Here is a 15,415-nt window from a genome sequence, read left to right as displayed (position 1 = left end):
TCATTTTTTAAAAGAAACATGTCATTTTTTTTTTTTTAATTTTAAGTTTTGTTGTGCCATGTCGCTACACTACTGCTTCGCAGGGACTGATTAAAACTCGAGGGTGATCACGTAATCACCGTTCACGACATACGTATGCAACGCCACTTACACACCATGGAGCGGGGGCATATGAAAGGCCTACCCGCTTTGAGTCACCCTCCCCTATATCCCGTGCTCAAAGCAGCAGCAGAATATCTTACTGTTTTTCTTGGGATTAGAAGTCTTACTGTTGCTCTGAGGCGACGACATACTGTACAGTGAAAAGTAATTGGGACAACTTCAAAACTTAACATTTTTGCTAATTTCTCGACAAGTACCAGCTATGAATTTGAAATGTTGTCCGGCATTTTAAATGTTAATCTAATCCAACATTAAGCTATATAAGAAAAATTTATTATTTTAGAACTTATGAAAACTTAATTTGATTTGCATTGAACAAGTTTTGCTTTTATATCTTTTATTAGAAACTGTCTTTAATAAGTACATTTTCGTAATTATATAGTTAATTTGCAATAAAAAGAGCTACGTATAATCGGCAATATTACGAAGAGCGTTGCAGACCGTGTGTTGTTTCGATTTATGTACATTAATTCTCCCGTAATCGGATTCAGGGCGATTCTCGTTCTACCCGATCTTCTTTTCCAAATGTTTTCGACCTGTCACGTGGTCAAAATTGTATCCACGAAATCAATCTGACGTAAATTCATCACGTGAATCAGTCGAAATCAAGATAAAAGTTAATTCTTTGCGCACTAAAGTCTCGCTGAATGATAGATGGTTGGTTATAAGCAATTTGCTGGGTCATTTTCATAAAAACAGTCATTTTGAGCCTATTAAGTTCAGAAAAATTAAAGCGGGTGGAATCAGATAATGCCTCTTTTAGGGGTAAAAATATGTAAGGGCTTTATGGAAAAAATATTGGTCCTGTTAAGCAAAAGCATTTTTTTAATAGCATTTTACCTTTAGCTGTACTCACTTAAGCGTCCTTCCCTTGCTAATAGCGAATGACGAATTCATTAAAATTAGATTCTATTTGTTATAAATAACTAATGTTTGAGTTTATTTGCATACAAATATTCTCAAACTGGGGAGCAACTTATGATCATGTTGTTTTCATGCAGTTTTATTATTTTTTTAATGTGAAAACAGATGTGAGGGAATGACATATGTGCAAAAACCCTTTTCTAATTTTTTGCTTTCATATATATTCTAAGTAATAATTTCATACAGATCAAAGACACAAACATGTTGCAATATTTTTCTGGATTTCCAGCTATTAATTGCTACACTTTTTGCTCAAAGCAATTTGTTTAGTTACGATTCCGGGAGAGAAATTGGTGTTGTGAGGGAATGACATCAACGGCTGGGAATAAAATTAAAACTCGTTAAGTTAACAAACTTTTATAAAAAAATTAAATTTCGAACTTTTTTTTGAATTTAAATAAAACAATGTTTTGAAATAAAAACCACAAAAATGTGAACACATTGTTTGTTTGCTTAGAAGTAATTTTGATATATTTTTTACTAACAGTAGGGACAAGTGTAGGAATGACATTTGGGTACTTAAGACTTGCATTAAAAACATGAAAAAAATATAGAAATTTTACTTTTTCTGATCTTGTTAAATTATATCCTGAAAAGTATTCAAACCCCTAAAAATATGTATGAGTCATAAAAAATTCGTAAGTTATTATGGGACATTGTATTACACATCAATCGGTAATTTTAGAAATTTCTTAAAAGTACATTTTTTAAGAATTTAATAAGCAAAGGTTGACTCTAATCTATGCATAATTATAAATTTGAAAAATCTTCGAGCTTTACATAAAATAATTCCGAAGTTGATGAAACGTTTTTCAACAGATCAATTGTCAAAAGTCTAAAATGTTTGGAACTAATTAGTATGTATATTTCTGTAACTTTGTATTTGGTTTTACTTATAATACCTATCATTTAGAAATTTTTATTTTTTTATGCAGAACAGAATTACGTTTTAGCAAGCCCTAAAAGTCATATGGTTCTTTAAGCCATAAACAACTAAATAATCTCTCAGCAGCAATTTCTAAAGGTCAAACTCTTCGAAATGATTTGAACTCTAGCAAATTTTACAGAAAAAAAAGTTTCCTCCGCGAACGTTTAATTATACAGGCATTCCGTGGAAACTAAAGCGTAATTACTCATAATTACTTTAAAACTGCTTATGTCGCAATTGAAAACTACATGACTCATTAAATGTCCTTTAAATTAATGTTTCGAAGTTATGTTACTAACTTTATTTGTAGTACGCAAGGTAATGTCTAAGCAACTGATAAATTTGCAAAGACTTAATCACCTTCTTATTTCCTTCATTAACAATATATTACATGCATTAAGATTAAAATAGTTTTAACTTAGTTTAAACATCTTTTTATGTGATCTTTTTGTGATAAAATTTTTTAACTGTTTTTAAGGAGAAAGAAGAGTGAATAGTACAAAGTGGGAGGAAAAGACTAGTGATTTGACTGAATATTTTACATGATTTCGGTGATTAGTTAATATTATTATTTTCTAAGCTGTTTAGTTCATTTTATAAGGACAGAATTTTTAGAAAATGCAGTATTTTTGTAAGTGCTTCTTTTGAAGTTAATCTTGGACATTTTAATAGTTAATGGCTAAAAATATTCTGTTTTCCCTCCCCCCTCAAAAAATAATAGAAGAGTATTCCGGAATGGATATTTAATTCTATTTTAATGTGGTCAACCATTTTAAGCCTACTTTCCCAGTGAAAGTAAGAAAAAGAAAAAAAAAAAAAAAAGCATGGAAGAAGGCTTATTAATGCATCTTAAAAATATCACTGAAAACAAAACAAAGAAAACAAGGTCAAAAATAATAAATAATTAAATAAATATCGAAAAATAAAAAATTGAAAAGTAAGGCATCTTCAGATGGAGAAAATGTGCCTGTTGGTCAGTCTGACTGCAGTCCCCCCCCCCCCCCAATAACTTTTGAGCTAGTGGTCCGATTAAAACCAACTTTTTTTTTTGTTCGAAAGATCTCGGCAAGGACACCTCATTCCCAAATTGCACCTTTTAATTTGAACAATTTTTCAATCAATTTTGAACAGTTCAAAAAAAAAAAAAAAATCTTAACATTAGCGCCTACAGGGAAATTCAAGGTAAATATAAATTCCAAATTTATAGGGGCAAATTTACTTTGAACAAACTTTGTTAGAAGCAGCTCTTGACGACCAACTCCCGACTCCGACTCTTAGAATTTTAGATTCGTCGACTCTAACTCCGACTCCTGTCTCCGAAAATTAGCCAGGCTCCGACTCTCCCTCCGTAGCTTTGGCAAATAATTAGACACGACGGGTAAATGCCTTACTCTGATTCTTAGAATTTTAAAGTTTTAGACCCCGACTCCGACACCTTTATCAAAAAATAAGTCCAAGTCTGACTCCAACTCCGTTCACATTAGCATAGTTGCGGGCTTTGAGAGAGAGTGACCGATGTCTTTGAATCAAAAATCTTAAGACTCCCGACTCTGACTTCTTAACCCTCAAGTAAGATTGATATGACTCCGCAGCCATGATCTTTACTATGAAAAAGTATTGTTGATATGATTTGTTTTTACTTTCACTCTAAAGGTTTAATTCATGTATTCAGTTTTTGGGGGAAAAATCCGGAGTCTTTTATGTTTGAACATAAAGATAAGCGCAGACGATTTTTGTTTTGATAATTTCTTTAAGTTGATATTTTATTGTTGTTTGCTTATTTTTAAAAGTACATTTTCTCTTTTTTTATAATATGTTTTGGCAATTGGGGAAAAACAAACGATTTTTTATATGTGTTTATTTCAATGAGTTTATTATTTTAATTCTTTTTGAAAGCGATTACAGACTTTTTTAATGATAAATAATATATTAGCTGCTTAATATAAAAAAAAATGTAAAAGGTGCTACTACATTTATTGTTCGCTTATTTATTTTTACGCATCCACTTCTTTGCATGAGCAAGGCATATTTTAATTTAAGAAATCAGCTCAAAAAGTTATTAAATTATGCTTGAAATAATTTAAAATTTTAGCTCATTTTGAGAATGTTGATCAGATGGTATTGATACACAGTAAAGTAGGTTCGTTTAGTTCTGGACAGAAATTCTTGTTATGTGTGTTAATTCGAACAGATTTCTGAAAATAAATAAAAAGAAGCACACATTTTAAATTTTTGTTTTGGATAATAGAGGAACGGTGAAATGTATGTAGGGTCATTGACATCATTTAAAAAGAAAAAACACAGAAAATTTTTAAGTATGTGCGGAATTTATGTAAAAGGATAATTTACAGCAAAATTTAATCTTCGGAAGACTAAAAAAATTAGCTGTGCTTTTTTTTTAACCCAGAGTATGAAGTAAAGGAAAACACTTGTATTCCACATAAAAAATAGCAAGAAAGGTGAAATTCGCAACTAAATATTTTGGTAGCTTTCCAAATGACAAAACTAGTTCAAACCAGGTTCAATGTATATCGTCACCTCAGAGCAACAGTAAGATATCTTAGTGCTATTTCTGGGATTAGATATCTTACTATTGTTCTGAGGCGACGATGTGAAGACCTGCAGAAGAGTAGAAGTTAAGATCAATAATCTTTAAACAACAACATATTTCAGTGTTTTCTTCAAACAATGATGACGCCTACACTATTATTCAGAAACACGTGGAACTATCAGAATATCTTTCACGTGTTATCTAACTGTCACTTACCAACAGTTTAGTTTCAGAAATCACCTCAAGGGTAGTAGTAACATGAATTGGTGCAAGAAATTATGATAATTTTCAGATTTGGTCAACTATCTCCAAAACTGCAGGACCGATTTAATTAAATTTGGTATGCACATACATTGAAACAATACAAAACAAGTAACCATCCAAAATTTGAAACACACAAGCATGATCATAAATAGCACCAGTGTAGTTTTTTTTTGTTTACCCCATTCTCTCGTTTACTTCAACTGCGCCTAAAATCTCGAAGCTGAAGAGTTTGTTTGTTTGAACGCGCTAATTTCAGTAACTACTGGTTCGAATTGAAATCTATTTTTGTGTTGAATAGTCCATTTATTGAGGAAGGCTGTAGGCTTTTTTTTTTGTTTTTGATCAGGTTGACCGAAATATTTGTAATTGAAAATTGAATGTTTAATTAATTGTTCAGTTTTTTGAACTCCTAATAGATGGCGGGGTAAGTTAACTCATCGAGAGGGCGTTGACCGACAGTGTCAACAGCTGCAGGGAACCATGCCGCGCGCCTCAGACGCGTGGACGGCTACGCTATTGTGGAATTGCTGTGGTTTAGCGAACTGATCTTTTGAATCAGTTTTTTTAGATATTCAGTCACATAATTTGATCTTGCAGGATTTTTCTATTGGGTTTTGTTTTCCTTATGTCTTCAACATTTGTATCTGTTTTTATAGTTGAAGATAGTTACTTATCTAAGTAAATAATTTGATTTGTCGTATCATTCAGTTCTGATTGTTTTTTATAAATTTTTTACTGTAGTACTGTTTATTTGGCGAAACATTTTAAATTGCGGAAAATAACCCGCTAGTCAATAATAAAGCCTCAACATACAGGTATTTCGTCATTGATTTAAAAGTCAATTTTTTGAGCATTTTACTTTTTACTTCCTTTTACAAAAAAGAAAGTATTGTATTCGCGAAAAAATTTCACTCAAAAATCGGTCTTAATATCCATTTTGCTCGCTCCCGAATGAATATTGATTTTTTTTTCCAACCCGACCACACGTGGATACATGCCTTAAGAACGTATAGATCCCTGAAGAATCCATTTTGAAGATCCCCGAGTTAATTACAACGAATTTTCTCGTGACGTCCTAATGTATGCGTATGTGTGTATGTATCTCGCATAACTCAAGAGCGGTACGTCCTAGAAAGTTGAAATTTGGCACATAGACTCCAAGTGGGGTCTAGTTGCGCACCTTCTCTTTTGGTTGCATTCGGATGTTCCAAAGGAGATCTTTACACCTTTTTGGGGTAAAATCATTTTAATTTCAATGTAAACTCAAGCGGTGCTATAATTTGGCAAACACTTGTCAATATATTGCCAAGCTTTTGGTCGCCAAGTTTTGTCGACGAATTTGGCGTTTTTTTTTTTTTTAATCTGGTTTCAATTTGGCCGTATTTAGAGATTTAGAGAGTTAATCATTGAATCACATTAAAACCGCCATTATTGGGAAAATTTATCCGTATAAAATGTTTTCTTTGCTTTGGTTCGCAACAAACTTGAAATGAAAGTATTTAAAGGGGTTTTTTGCTCACTCCGAGGCACTATTATCTTTAAATTGGAGGAAAAGGAAGTCATGTGATGCACACATCATCTCGTTTATATTACTTTTAAAAGTTTCTCCATGTTTTATTGGAGTGCTAAAAGTGTAACGACATAATTATTTGTTTCGTGCTTATCATGTTTTCTTTTTACATGTTACCTAGTCGTCACTCGCCAACAATTTATGTAAAAATATTTCCACAAGGGTGGCAATAGAATTTTTTCTATTTACTTTATACTTTCGTTTACTCCTATTTAGTGTAAAAATTCAGAGATTAACGACCTACTCAATAATAAAACCTCAACATACGGTATTTCGTTATAGATTTATAAGTCAAGTTTTTGAGCACCGTACTTTATAATATTACGAGAATTTTACGTTTTTATAATTACTTAAAAAAATGAATATCCATGTTTTATTAGAGTAATAAAAGTACGATGATATAATTATTTTCTTAGTGCTTTAACTTTTTTTTCTTTTTTTCCTTTTTTACTTTAAAGCAGAAAATATAGACACCATTTCAGTGATTCTTTTGAGTAAAAGAAATAAAATATTCAATATTTTTGTACAGAGATTTCTCAACATTTTCCTTCCTCTGGGAGCAAAATGCAGTTTCCTATCGTAATTTCCAGACGAGAGGGCCGGAAGCTGCCTTTTGTTATCTCTTTTCCGCTCCGCCTGAGTGGACAAATCAGAGTTCAAGCCAATTTCCCAGATAAGAGCAAACCGTCCTTTCTCAAAACAATTTCAGAGCTTTCAAGGGACAAATAGCCCAAAATAAAGAATTTAATGTCCTCCAACTACCCGCTAACATGTATGCGATTATCAACTGATAAGATAGGTTAACAAATTTCAGGAAGGGGGAAGAGTCACCGATTATGATTTTATTTGCTTTACAGGGTATGCAAGTGCAAACAGTAAAATGTGGCGCGTAAAGAGTTCAAAAGAGGAAAGCTATTTAACTCATTTTTCATATTGTAGTGGCTGACGGTGTAAAATTGAAACTAAATACTTTATAGTTACTTGTATATTTATCTTTGCGTATAGTAGAAATGAAATGACAAGAATGTTTCAAAAAATTGAAAGTCTAGCGCTAGACTTTTTAAATGATTACCATTACTTCTGCAATGAATCTAAGAAATCAATTTCTTTATTTAAAGAAAGACTGCATATTTTTGCATTGAATGACAAAAAAAAAAAAAAAATAACTAATTATACTCATAAAGCATCAGAAGTATTAAAGATACAGTTGTCCGAAAATGCCTTGACGAATAAAATTTATAGAAAAACAACAAATTGAGGCAGTGAGAAGCAAAGGGATGCAAGTGGACTATTTTAAGTTTAGAGTAAAACGTGTTTAAACATCAGATCCTAGGTAGGATTTCATTGATTTTTTTAATTTTTTTCCAAATCATGTTGTACAGCAAAGCAGCACCTACCAAGGCTACTAGTACTATCTCTTGCCCTAAGATAGAGGAAGGGTTCACCTACCATTTGTACTGGTTATCTCCAAATTTTTAAATTTGCCACTTGCATCCCTTTGCCTCTATGTACTTCAATTGTAGTATGAATGTGCTGTTACCACATTAATTAGTCAAAGGTTCACGAATACAGTGAAGCACCGTTGATACGTTCTCTTTTATACGCTTTTATCAATTGAAGGGCTCGGGGCAAGAACCTGATATGCCACATGATGTGAATTTTTCAGCAGGCTGGCTTCCAAACTATTAAAAAAAAAAAAAAAAAATGCGTAAAATTTTTCAAAACTATTATACATTCTATATTCTGGAATACTGACACTAAATATGTTTGTCTCCAAATGACATAATCCACTGTCATGTTTATTTCAATTTTAGTTATGAGAAACAAAATATTTGACCGAAAAGTCATTCCTTTTGGCTTGTCACATTTCTGCCCCAAACCCTTCAACTATACATTTTTAAAATTGGTCTCTGCAGAGTCTATTACATATTGACGTATACCTATTTTCGTTTTTTTCATTTGTACCCCTTTTTTATACAGTCTCTTCAAAAACGTATAAACGGTGCTTCACTGTTTTTTTTTATGACAGTGAGGCTCTACCTACGGCCACAATAGTCTCGTGAATTTGATCCATTTGGCGTGTTTTTCTGTTCCCGAGTCGAAAACTATGCTCGAGAAACTTCCAAAACAACCAATCATCATCTTTTTTTTTTTTAAATGACTGCTGCACATTTAAGGATAAAATGGTCATAAATTGTTTTTTTAAACGCCAGGTTTAAACTTTTTTTTGCTAAAATAAACACATACAGTAAGCTCCCGATTATCCGCAAAATAGGGTGACTGCCTGTCACCGCGGACAGGCGAAAACCGTGGATAATCCGAATGATAGTTAAAAAACGATACTACTGTATACAAAACAGTTAAAAAAATATGAATAACACTCACACATACATTTAAATTATAGCTAAAAACATTGCTGCATTCCATTTACTAACATTGAATGTAAAAAATATGCATACGTAAAAGCTAAAAACGAACAATAACACAATAATAACTTTAAAAAACATTTAATGGCGTTTAAAAAAATAGTGAAAAGACCTGCGGATAGTCCTAACCACGGATAAACTGACCACTGATAATTGGGACTTTATTGTAGTAATGGAAACATTTCTTGGTTTGCAATATTGTAATTTTCCTTCCTTTTCAATGCTTTTTCATGTTTATACGTTTAAATTTTCGTATAATTTTTATGCGGTCTGCCCCGCGAGTTTCATTTTAATATGAGTTGCGGCTCAAAGGTACAAAAAAAGGTTGGGCACCATTGTTTCATGACCTCGTAAAAATATATTATTCGTGAATCTGGAAAGTATTCTTGGACAAACCTCATATTCACAAGACAATTTGTTGATTTTCTATGATTTTTATAAAATGTTTCAAGAACTTTTCGGACACCCTGTATTGCTTAACCAAATATTTGCTTAAACAAATATCGACTATTTTTTTCCACCAAGAAAAAATACTATATTTTAATTGGAAGTTTCTTCCGAAGCATCAAACTTTATTCAGTTACTGAACTTATTTCTATCTTCTACATTTCTTTCACCTGTTCTTTTGCAATTGATAAAATATTTATTAAGTCATATGTTTTTAAAATTCCTTACTTCTTATGATTTTCAACATCGTTTCTTTAAAAGATGGATAAAACATTTGCTAGATACTGTAATAGTAGAAAAGAAGGATCTGTTAAAGTTTCAGAGTAATGGAAGTTCATACGTTCAATACATTGCGATTTTTTGGTTGCACATCTTTAAACCTCTTAGGCTAAGTTTTATTCAGTGTGATTTATTTCGGCTCAAATATTTAACTTCAAAACCAAATCGCAAAAGCGGCAACCGCACAAATATTTCAAGAGTCAATTGCACATTACTTCAGCAAACTTTTTCTGACCAAGTGTTGGTTATAAATTTTGATAAAAGTTGATCGTCTGCATCAGATTTAGAAGCAAACTAAAGATTTTTCGTGAATTTTATCATTGATTTTTTTTTCTCCAATGGACGCATTTTATACGCATAGCTTTATCACGACCATATGCTAAATAAAAAAAAAAAAAACATTACCTAAAAATGCCGAGGAACTTTCTTTTAAAATTATTTCGTTGGGGGTTGGGGTGGGGGATGTAGGCTTGCGGAGTCGGAATTGGACTGATTTTTGGGTAAAGAAGCCTGAGTCAGAGTCGGGAGTCGAAGGTTTACAATTCTCAAGACTTGGAGCTTTAGTCGGGGTTTCTAAAATTCTCGGAGTCGGAGTCTCATTAACCTGCTAACTCCACAGCCCTGGTGAAATGAACTCACGGACATACCACAAGTTCTTTTTTTTCACAACTTTGCACTGAAATTTTATTTTAAGTTGAAAAATATTTGTTTAGAAATATTTTTTTTATTTATAATATCAAACATTATTTTTATAAAAACACTTACGGATCAACGTACAAATCAACGTACCCCATGGTATGAAAATAATTTTAAACTGAATACCAGAAAATCTAAACTGTCACAATATTTTCACGAGCTCTACATAGAACGTTATAATTTGGTTTCAGTTTTGGTAATAAATAAACTGCTTAATTTTTATAAAGGAAAAAAATGCTTATTGAAGATTGGCTATGAACAGAATAAGGAAAAATATTTTTTTTTTAAATTTTGCTTGATATGAACAAAATTGAGAGGATTAAAACTTACAACCATGCAAATTCTAGCAATAATTAATTGCAAAGGTAATATTTATTTTAAAAGTGAATGCACTACGGTACTACTCAACCAATGAACAATATAGAAGTAATTCTAACATGTTTATGAATACGCTGTAAACATAGTCAGTTAAAACATAAATAAGTTTATTTTGAGGATTTAAAAATAGTTCTTACTTAAATATATCAGTGAAATATTTTGAACAATATTCTACAAATTTAAAAACATTAATTCCTGAAAAAAATTGTTCAAAGGGTTAAAAATAATTTTATAATCATGTATGAGCGACAATTTCTTGAAATAGTATGTTAGTAAAGCCATTCATTTATGAAGTATAAATACTAAATATGTGTGAGGCCAAACCGAATGCAATACACTCAGAAAAAATATAACGATTAATTACGTTACTTCTTATTTTGTAGTGGTACTGATAAGTTCCTTTTTTTTTGTTAAAATGTTTTAAAGATTAGCCGCGTTATTTTTTTTTTCAAAATGCATCACACTAAAACAATTTATGTTTCAGAAATAATTTATTTTGTAATGAGGAGATAAAGTTATCTCTTTATATATATATATATATATATATATATATATATATATACATAAAATCCATGTGGAACTAGAAAAGGAAGCACTAACTGACTAATTGCACTTTGCAAAAACGTCGGATATGTATGCTAAAATATAAGAAGAAAAATGACACAACGTAATTAAAAGTAAAAATTGAAAAGACTAAAAGAGACTTCATCATATCTTCAGGTATTTTCCATATGAACTTTCAATTGCGATATGTTTCTCAAAAATTCACTTTCTTAAAACTACAATTTTAAATTAATGATAACCGGTTAATAATTCGCGCTAATCAATCGATGTCAAAACATAAACGAGTGATCTTCCAGAAGCGTTTATTGGAAAAAAGAAACTATTGAATAGCTTAACTCCTAAACACTCTAGAAGAAGGCTAAAAGCGTAACTTTCTTTTCGATATCTAACTTTTCTCCTTTTCTTTGTTGTCACACAATGACTTCCGGCAGGACATCCGGAAGTCTCTGAGACCGCGAAAGTCGAGTTCCGCTGCTAAACTTCCATTCATCTATTGCTGAAACTTCTGACAAAGTGCTTTCTTTCTAGTGATAAAATTTTTAGGAATACTGTTGAAGGTGTATTAGCACTATGTAAAAATTGTTGCTTCAATTCCGGACTAAACAACACGGATTACTGCTAAAAATTCCTATGCTTTCAAGAATAAGGTGAAACACTGGATGATTTTCAAAATATACAATGGATTTTCGTTCTCTACATCAAGTTTTTTTCATCATGATTCTTTTATCCCAACTACAGAACTGTTTCACTTATGCATTTGATTATGATGACGATAGTAAGTATTTGTTTTATTCATATATTCTAAAATACATGGGGATGTCATTGACAATGCAAATGGGTTGAATTAAATCATTTCTAGCTTGCAAAAGCTTTCTTGATAAGTGTCTTTCTTTCTTTTAAAGGTACATAAGACTCCTAAACCTTTCAGAAATGGCTAAAAAAGCAGTCAAATTCGATACACTATTGGTTGAAGAGTACATTTGATACACTAATTTTCCTTTTCTAGAAAAATGTATGTTTTTAATTTTAATGCCTCTAGTTTATTGAACCCAAATTTTGGTCTACGTAATTAGCATGAGCAAAAATATATGATGAAAATTGCATTAGTCTCCTTGTGCGCACGATTACAGAAAAAATATTAGTCATGACACAATATTTTTATTTTCTAAATAATTCGAAATATCAGTTTAATAAACTGAACTAGTTTTCTTTATTTACATTTGTGTAGAATTTCTATTTTATATGGTAATTCAAATTAAAGTGTCAAAAATTGATCAAAAGTTCATCTTTTTTATATCCTACAAATTTTTTTAGGTAAGAAATTGTACACAAATTGTGGTTCACTTTTGAAAACAAAGCATTATACATGTTCTGTAAAACTGCCATGTAAAAGTATTTCTTAGTTTTAACGTTTTTATGCGTGCAATATTTTTAAAAAAAAAAAAAACACATTTTGAGAAAAGGGCTTTAAAAATATTTTTTGCAGCAAAATTACCTAAACGAGCTAATACTTTTTCCCTCATAGTTTTCTTAAATACAGGAACTTTTCAAAACGATTTGTTTTAAATTATTCGGGAAAGACTGGAGAACAATGTATATATTGTTTTCCCAAAAATTACAAAATTTTCGAAATTAATAGCCGTATGTCCCCTTAAAAACTGTGGCTTGAATTGCTTTCCGAGAAAAGCAGTTTTTAACCTTTAAGCAATTAAAATTAATAATGCTTAAAACGCTACTCTTCCAAAGTACCTATCTACATTAACTGTCTAATTGATTGTAAACGCAAAGAGGGTGTAATTCGATAACTTGAGACAGTAAGAATTGTTCAGAAAAGTTTTTTTTTTCTTCTTACGTTTTTCAAAAACTTGGCTTTAGTTTACTTTTAATGAAAACATTTTTTTAAGAACTGAATCTTTTACAATATAGAACTAGGAGAAATACATAAATGCTCTTTCTTATTATATGCCAAAGTACTTAATTTACATACATTTTTCATCGTTATAATCTAAAACTCAATAAAAGAGTTTGAACATAATGAAACAGAAATATTCATTGCTTAAACTGGCTCTCAATGTGAAGGAATTTATATTACCGGTTCTGACTCGAGAAACAACATTTTGAGATATTCCAATACATAAATATAAGAGCTAGTTTACTATTACGAAAGATAAGCTTTATGAAATACGATTTCAATAGTTGAGTACGAACTTTTTATTTTTATGCAAATTAACTTTTAGTTTGGACATTCTGATGGTTATTAAAATATATAGAATATTGAAAGTGAATTTCTGGAACAACATTGTATGAATGAATGTTTTAAATGTCAGCAAAACATTAGAAATATATGTACCGTCTGTAAAACAAGCTCTCTTTTACTCCTTAATAAATAATATGATTAGGCATTTCAATATCGGACCAAAAATTCAATACCACTATTCGGTATTTTTAAAACGTGATACCCGGAATACCATTATGATTAACGGTATTCTAAATTTCTAAAAAAATGCTTATAAACATATTGTTTCTTGCTACATTTCATAATTTTGTGCAAAAATTGTATTATTTATGAAAACGTATTGTAAAAAAATATAAAATGAAGGAACAAATGCCCTAATAAAAATCAATAATAGTAAACTACATAACACATCTATTGAATTGTCTCTAAACCTGGAACTCCCTTTCGTGCTCAACTTTTCTACAGTTGAAAATACTTTTTCTGAACTCACGCAGGTTGGTGGTACTGTTGTGCGAGATACAAACAAAAAAGATGCGCGATACACCTCGTCTAATTGTCTGGAAGTCTTTCATCTTCAAATAACTCGGTCTCTTGCGTGTCATTTTTGGATAAATCACTTTGTGTGTGTGTGTTTCTTTTGTATTCTATGTATGTATTATTATTATTACTATTTTCAAATTTATAGCTAGTTGTTTTTTCTCTCCGAGAGACAATACTTTTCTAATGTTAACATCGTTTACTCTTGCGCAGGAGATGTTTGTGTTTGCTTTTTATTAGCCCTTTGGTTTGAAATTTATGATAAACTTGACTAAATTTCATTGGATGTTCTCGCATCCACGTATCACATTTTCGATTGAAATATGCGGACAGAGGCTTGAAAAAGACCACGTCAGATTGTTGTAAACGATGCTTCGTGTGTGCTGGAAGAGGAAGCATTCTTACACCGTTATCGTTAGCCCCACATCATCATTCCTACTAACGGCTAAGGCTCCTTCCATTATTTTTCCCGTTGATGAACCACATTTCCCTTTCTAGACATCTTCTAAAACCAAAAATGATAGAAATTAACGTAGCTTGTAATTAATAAAGAAATTAGCTTAAAAAAGTTGAAGAGCACAATTTTCAGTCAAATTTAAAAAAAAATAAGGAATTTTATATGACAAAACTGAAATTAAAGCTTCTGGCTAAAAAGAAAAGAAGAAAAAAAAACGATTTTATGAGGTTGAAGCTTTTACGCAACGTAATAAAAACCAGTGTGAATGCTTTAATAAACCTTATAATTAAAATTTCAAGTAATCCTAACTGCACATTTAAATGTCACCACTAAATTATTTTCTACAAAAAAAATAAATAAAATGTTTGTTTGAATTTCATGTTCTTAAACTGGACTTTCGGTCCTTGTAATTAAAAGAAATAACCAGTCAACAAGTAACGTGAACGAGCACACATTTCAGTCAAATTGAAAAACTACGTTTAACTAAACTGAAATTGAATCTTATTAGATTAACACCTATTTTTATCGGTGGCAGCTTCTAGAAAGTGTGCTTGAAAAAAAAAAACAAAAAACAAAAAGGCAAAACGAATTTATTTAATCAGTGTTAAAATATGCTCAAAATAATCCGAACTATGTTATTAAGTTACATTCATCACCCATTTTATAAATTGATAAGTAAAAAGGTTTGCTTGATCACATACTCTTAAATTAGACCACCGGTAAAACATAGGACAATTTTTCGGTCCAATAAAGGAAAACACGTCATTTTTTATTCTTTTATTTATACCTTGTCAACAAGTTTCTCAATCGTGCATCTAAATACATTGCTGTAATCCCCATTATATACTGTTTGTAATAATATACAATTTTCTCAGTTCACAAATTTTAGTATTATTCTACTAGATACAAGTTCTCAAAATAAGATCGAACACGTTTTCACCACAAATCACATCGTAAATCAAGCTATGAAAAACGAAATGTGACGAAACTTCATCC

At 30.9% G+C, this 15,415-nt stretch overlaps 1 protein-coding gene across 1 annotated transcript in view; it reads left to right on the top strand.

Annotated features, from left to right (window-relative positions):
- Positions 1-11,760: 11,760 nt before the first annotated feature.
- LOC129218373 (uncharacterized) overlaps positions 11,761-15,415 on the top strand; it is a 43,938-nt gene continuing 40,283 nt past the window's right edge. Inside the window, exon 1 of the mRNA XM_054852655.1 lies at positions 11,761-11,964. Coding sequence (XP_054708630.1) covers positions 11,868-11,964 — 97 coding nt within the window. The 5' untranslated portion in view covers positions 11,761-11,867. The remainder of the gene's footprint in view (positions 11,965-15,415) is intronic.

This window comes from Uloborus diversus, chromosome 1 (genome assembly GCF_026930045.1).
Source record: "Uloborus diversus isolate 005 chromosome 1, Udiv.v.3.1, whole genome shotgun sequence".
Classification (NCBI taxonomy): Eukaryota; Metazoa; Arthropoda; class Arachnida; order Araneae; family Uloboridae; genus Uloborus; species Uloborus diversus.
This window is presented reverse-complemented; position numbering and strand designations above follow the sequence as displayed.